Below are 6,745 nucleotides of genomic sequence, written 5' to 3'. Positions count from 1 at the left end.
AAATCCTTTCGCATTAAATATTATCACAACTTCTGTTTTCTAAGCTATCTTCCTGTACCTAACAAAATGTCACTAACATAGGATATTCTTATTTTTATCAATTTCTTTCTAAGGAAATTATATTTATTATTTTCAGGAAACTCACTTTGAATTTAAATTTTAAGTATTTTTTAATTTTATTTTATAATTAAAAGTAAATTTTCGTTTTAATTATGTGATTACGTCTAATATTATTTTTATTATGCAAATTACAAATAAACCTTTAATCTTCATTATAAAACATTGTTAAAAGTACCTAAAGTTATCCACTAAGTTTTGACTTTTTGCAATACTAAACTTTAATTGACATTAAAATAATAATTATGGTAAACAACTCTAGTTGACTCTAATGTTTTATTAGTGATATATTGTGATGTTTCACACTTCCTAATTCCCTCGTGTATAAAAGAGTAGAAAGGTAAAGTCAAAATGGGCGCGTTGACTTTACAAATGGATTTTCTATCAGATAACACTGTAACACAAAAATCAAAGCTTCTAGCATTTTATTTTTCCCAGATGTTTTCTTTTTAAAGTCATTCTCGCCGTTGATTAAGGAATTAATAATAGTTTTTATTGAAATTAAGTAAAAGTATTTAAAATATTAATAACACGTTTGATAAAAAAAGCTTTCATTTAAGATATTCAAACTTTGTTTTTTTAGGAAATCAGTCATGAAGTGTGAATGTAATTGTAAATCATTGAAAGTAATTTTTTTCCTTGTACGTATTGTGAAGATCTCATTAAGATAGTCTTGTTCGTCTTATTTTCTCGATTTTCATTGAAAATAAGTCTTGATAATCGATTTGTATGGATATTTTTGAAAAGTTTTTTATACTTAAATCGATATTTAGTGGTTGTTAATAATAAATTTTATTAAATTTATACATTAATTTGAATATGATTAAACTATGAAAAATCAAAATTCTTCATAAGCTATGCGAGACTTCTAGAAATATTGTAACATTAAACTATGATTATTTTTAATAATGATATAACACAGATTACGTAAAACACATTAGAATATATTATCATTTTAATTCATAATAAAATATATTATATAGATATATAATAATATAATTGGATAATAATAGTTTTATTAAATGTTTGGTGCCTCTTATCATAAAAACTGGATAATAATATCGTGGTTATGATAATAATAATAATAATAATAATAATAATATTACACAATAATAATGAGATGATAATAATAAAAATTATGATAATTATAGTATAAATAATAATAATTATTATTATAATAATAAGTTAATGGTGTATTGTCATGAATGATATTGTATGATGGTACCTATTATATATGATAGCAAATATAATAATAATGATATTAATAAGATAACAATTTTTTATATAATAGTAATTATTATGATAAAAATGATATTGTAACAATAATGATAATACAAATTTTTTCATAAAAATAATAGCAATTGTTATGATAAAAATGATATTCCAACAATAATGATAATGGTGGTGGTGGAAGTTATATTAACCAGAATGATAACCATAACAATGAGAATAATAATGATAAGAGTTGCTATGATGATAATAATTATAAAGAAAATGGAAAGAAAAAGAAATATATTGCACTGGGCCAATTTGATAGGTAAAAATATTATATTGTGTCAATGCAAAAACAAATTTGATTACATTAAGATATGACAGATATGGTATTCTATTTTATTATATCCTCACCAGCTACCCTTTAAAGTCTTGGTTATTATTCCTGTGCATGAAACATGCGTAGAAACTTGTTAAAAAGAAACATAAAAATGGAAGCTATAATTGTTAATTCTTCGCAACTAAGCTTGAAAAATACTTCTGGAATGTGAAACCAAACACATTAGTAATGATTATTTTATTCACGTCCAAGGTGAAGAAAAGTTGAAGATTTCCCTGAAGCATTGGTTGGTCCAGGGGCTAAATATGGATCATCTTGCAAGATATCGAAATTTTGAACACAAGATTCCGTAGAAATAAGGACAATAATCCAAATGAAAGAATTTTTTTTATCACTATATCAACAAAATAATCTGAATGAGAAAGGATTTACTGCTGGTATTTGATAAGTTAAGGCCCTATGATTAATGGCATGTAGATCGGGCCTGTTCCGTATACCAATTTGCTCGACCAATTAGTCTCTTCCTTCCTCCATCGAAGGTTTTCTTCCAACCAAGATCAGCCTTGAACATTTCAAGCACAACCTAAAATTATCGTATCTTGGTCCCAGAACTTGGCTGCATGCTCTCCAACATACCCGAGGAAGTTTTGTGTTCATGCTATGTAACATTCACTTGGAACAGCTTCTTCACTTTCTGTGGCCTATCAGTTATTTTTTAAGCCATCATGGATCAGCTGTGATAATATATCAACCCATGTGTCGGGAACACCAGGCAGACACCAATGCATGCAATCCTGACCCCATACTGCAACCGCATCCTTCCTTCCTAACCAAATTGCTGGATGAGCATCAGCTCTAAACTCACTTAAATGAGTTAAGTCAAGCAAGTGAATGTCTGTGCCTTGTAATGCTTCTTGAATCACACCATTCAACACTCTTGCATCCCTGTTAACTCCGTTGTTCCTGGGTTCAAACCATGAGTCAAGCTGTCCACGTATTAGTTAGGCCAATGCTTGGAAACACATGGGGCATGGAACACAATTCAACAGGTCCCTCAGAAAATGTGAAACATTCAAGTCGTTTAAAATTAAAACTTTTATCAAATGCCTGCCATAGTTGGATGTTCTTTTGTGAGATGTGTTACACAGGAAAATAAGGGAGAAATTCAGAAAAGTAACTTCTAAATGGTAGCAATTTATAGCATAACAATTTGGGAGGACCATGAAAGTGATTAGCATCGCAAGAAAAAAAAAAGACTTTACCTAGGAGAAAAAAAATGCAGGCAAGTTTCAGAAATACACACCTCATTCTCCTCGAGGGGCCTGTTGAACAAGCAGCTCCCATTTTGATTCCAGTCACCTCCATAAAAGTGTCTTGGGGATTGTAATCTCCAGAATTTAAGTGTGTTTCTAGGAAATTCTTTCTGAATGTATGTGATCGTATTAGCAAGAACAACTTTGAGTCCATCCAACATCCCAAGAGGAGGAACTATTGCTTGTCCTGCTTTATAGAAGACGAGAGGCTTCTCTTCTGGAAATTTGTCATTATTCCACCTAAGAAACACCAAATCAAGTAACTATATACATTCAATCATTGGAACAGTTCATAAAAATACAGAGGCAAGCTAAAAATTAGCCCCAAATCAGTCTCATAAGAAATATGTTGCATCACAAGTAATCCTTTTTTAGCACTTTTCAATTTTTAGCAATTAATATTATTACTTAATTCATTCATTCATGTTTACTTTCTGTATATGCGTTGTGAGTGAGTAGTTGAGTCATTCAACAATTCTTAAACAGAGCATATAGAGGCAGTCAAACTCAAGTTTATTTTAAGTGGTAATGCATCATCCAGAAATTACAAAATTCACAAAAACAAAGAAGAATTACCAGTGACCAGTATTAAACACCAGAACATCATAGAATCCAGCAATTTTAGCCCAATCATTTGCAGGAATATCAACATCAACTCGATAAAAGCCTTCTGCTCCATCTTGTATCCCAGCTTTTGCTTGTTTTGGCTGCCACCTGTGTGTATTCAGTAATGAGCTCATAAGGTTTCCATTTTCAAATTGACACCAAAGCAAATAAGACAATCAGAAGTAAAAAAAAAAACAGGAAACACTTAACAAGAATTAAGATAGAGTCAGTGGACGAAAATTATAAAAAAATAAAAAATTTCAGAGAAATAAGTTGAAAGTTGAAACTGTAAATAGCATAGCCAAACAAAATAAAAGAAGGACACAAAGTTGGTTGACTTTGTCGAATGCCCATCTTTAATCCCAAATTTATAAAGTTCAGTTTTAGGAAACATTTACTCCATTAATCATCATTGCCTAACTAAAACCAGAAAAAAGTGTTAGAGGGAGCAAAGTTTTACCACAACCTAAGAATAAATGGACTTGATACCTGGAGCCAAATATTAAAGTAAGCGAAACTTTATTTTTTACAGTAAATGCTATATAGGCTTTTTAATTTTTTAGGAGTTGTGGCTGCCCCTATATACTCACACTTAGTTCCGTTTTGTACATGCCCACACCTTATTAAAATTAAAATTAAACATACTAGTGATATTGAAACCAAAGCAAAAGGAAGCCATCCAATATTCACAAAGATATTTTAACAGCCAAAAATAACAGCATATCTATATTTAATATCCTAAAATAGGAAATGTGAAGAGTAAGAATCCGCATGTATCTTTGTTCAGATTCATGTACATATTGTAGTGTGATGCATTTTTTAGTAGGGATGAAGAAAGGACTTACTAATTTAGTATGATGCACAGAAAAGTGATTTTTATAATACAAATACAATGCTTAGATTTATGAGATGTATTGTTCAGCTGCAGTGTTTATAATTTTGTGTTTCTAATGTACTAATGCATTATCATAAACAATTCTCAAAACAGTGCTATAGTACATGTCTATAAGTGTTTCTAATCCATAAAATGAGCTGCAGTATGTGTACAAAATGGAAATATGAAATTCACAAATATAGCTAAAACTATGAACCAACAGCAACATGATAATGTATTGACAAGTAGGATAGAGGGATTGTTCGGATAACATTCTCCAAAAGCACTCATAGGAGAAAGAAAAATGTAAAATTAGTTTTTTTTCCTTCTCCTATAATTGTTTATGGAGAAGTTCAATGTTGCAGCTCAACAAGAATTTCCAGTCATTAAATACATCTCCCAGATAGAGCATCACCAGCCCTGTAGTTTAAAGTTCAAACACTACTCTTTTCAATTCATGAACAAGTTTGTTGTTAGAACATCCTTCAAACCACCATCTATCAAACTTGATTCCACTGGCTCACACCCAAATCTGAGCCAACTATCAACAACACATAAGTATCAACGTTTTGCCTAAATTTAGGTTCCCAATACAACCTAGCATCGGCCGGTTGCTATCAAATATCAATTAATTTCAGTACCTCAACCAATCTCTAAGAATCTAAGCTAATTCTCTACAGCATCTATCCAAAACCAAGCTTTAAACTTGACATAAAGCACCATACTTGCAACCACCCCTTCTTGTGAAATGCATATAGAAACTATCTGGCAAGGAGTCACATACCACCTTCATGTAAAACAAACTAGTACATATATTTGCAATAATCTGAACCAAAAAAAAGAAAAATTGGTTAATGAGAATATTACTGGTATCTGGAGAGCAAAACGGCACGGTGATAAGCGACGGTGACATTGAATTTGGGAAAATAGGCACCCCTCCAAGCACCCTTCTTTTTCCACTTTTTGGCTCCCTCATCGGCGACCCTGAGAGTGCAGAGAAAAGAAGCCAAGAAATTCTCGTTGAGGGAGTCCCCAACAAACCCAATGTTCCTATTCCTCATCCGACCCAGAAATCGAAACGGGTCGATCCGATTTAAGTGGCAGTCCCGGGGCACCCACTTCCAGGAGTTGATGAAGCTCATATTTTGCCTCTCGTTTCGGAGGCAGTTCCAGGCATTACGGTGGAAAGGACATGTTTGGTCGTAGAGAGGGGTACGATCAGGATCGGAGACCCAGTGGCCGGTGAAAAGATTGCATTTGGAGATTGCGAGTAATTGTGAGGTTGTAGAAGAAGAGAAAGAGTGGAGAGAGAGGAATGAAGAGAAGAAATAGAAGGATGCAAATGTTAGTACGATGAGCCATGGTAAGAGATGTGAAGGGAGCTTCGGAGACATTCTCGTCTTCCGCCGTCTATGCCTGTGTCCAATTCCTGCTCCCTCTCAGATTGGGGTACATTTTTCAACCATCTTCTTATCAAGTTTAGAAAAGCATTATAGTCCAACAATGCCATAGACAATAAAAATGAGAAAGGAAAATATGCAAATTATGATATTAAGAAAACAAGTTATTTTTTTTATGTGAAAGTTTAAATTCTTAATAAGCTGTTAATAAAAGTCAATATATATACTCTTTAATTTTTAAATTAACTATAATAAAATCAATATAAAGAAAATATTAATACACCTTTTAATTAAATTCAATCTTTTATAACTTTCAAAATAACAATGATGAATTATAAAACAAAAATATGATTAAAAAATAGTACTAAAATATTTTGATTTTTATAAAAAAAAAAAACTTGACAACCCTAAAAAATACACCCACCTTACAATAAGCTTTAATAATTATAATAATATACATTAAAATTTTATATTGAAAAGTAAAATAAATTTAATTAAAATATTGTTATTTTAAGTTGTCAAGTATGTATATTTTAGGATAGATATAAAAGTATCACCACTAAAAAAAATAATGCAATTATATTGAATATAAAGAATGAAAAATCAAAATAATTATATAAAAAACATAAAAGATAACATTATCTTCAAAATAAAGATTAAAAAAATATTTGTATACAAAAGTAATACTTAAATTTCATCGATATTTATTAAAGTTTTATGTTAATATAAATACTATATCTTATACAAATTACAAAATCAATAAAAATACGTCAAAACTCTGTCTAATCACCTAATACATTTTTATTTCTTCCTTTTTAACTTGAAGTTACCTACATCAATCATTCAAAATTTCATCATATTTAGTAAAAACAATACTACATGT

The 6,745-nt window shown here is 30.6% G+C and overlaps 1 protein-coding gene across 2 annotated transcripts; it reads right to left on the bottom strand.

Annotated features, from left to right (window-relative positions):
• Positions 1-1,877: 1,877 nt before the first annotated feature.
• Positions 1,878-5,952, bottom strand: LOC137811918 (protein trichome birefringence-like 12). 2 transcript variants are annotated; one of them, XM_068613778.1, is made up of 4 exons: positions 5,330-5,952; positions 3,559-3,696; positions 2,973-3,222; positions 1,878-2,632 (listed from the first exon to the last, which is right to left on the bottom strand). In XM_068613778.1, the coding sequence occupies exons 1-4, from the start codon at positions 5,854-5,856 to the stop codon at positions 2,618-2,620; spliced, it is 930 nt and encodes a 309-aa protein (XP_068469879.1). In that variant the 5' UTR covers positions 5,857-5,952; the 3' UTR covers positions 1,878-2,617. The 2 variants fall into 2 exon arrangements, with proteins under 2 accessions (XP_068469879.1, XP_068469878.1); XM_068613777.1 differs by having other exon boundaries at positions 1,878-2,655; positions 5,330-5,948.
• Positions 5,953-6,745: the final 793 nt, after the last annotated feature.

The sequence above is a fragment of the Phaseolus vulgaris genome, chromosome 2 (assembly GCF_000499845.2).
Source record: "Phaseolus vulgaris cultivar G19833 chromosome 2, P. vulgaris v2.0, whole genome shotgun sequence".
NCBI lineage: Eukaryota > Viridiplantae > Streptophyta > Magnoliopsida > Fabales > Fabaceae > Phaseolus > Phaseolus vulgaris.
This window is presented reverse-complemented; position numbering and strand designations above follow the sequence as displayed.

Coding starts and splice junctions, on each gene's coding strand:
- LOC137811918 (XM_068613777.1), bottom strand. CDS start 5,856: ATGTCTCCGAAGCTCCCTTCACATCTCTTACCATGGCTCATCGTACTA. Junction 3,223..3,558: donor GTGTTTAATACTGGTCACTG/GTAATTCTTCTT, acceptor GGTGTTTCTTAG/GTGGAATAATGACAAATTTC. Junction 2,656..2,972: donor GGCCCCTCGAGGAGAATGAG/GTGTGTATTTCT, acceptor ATACGTGGACAG/CTTGACTCATGGTTTGAACC.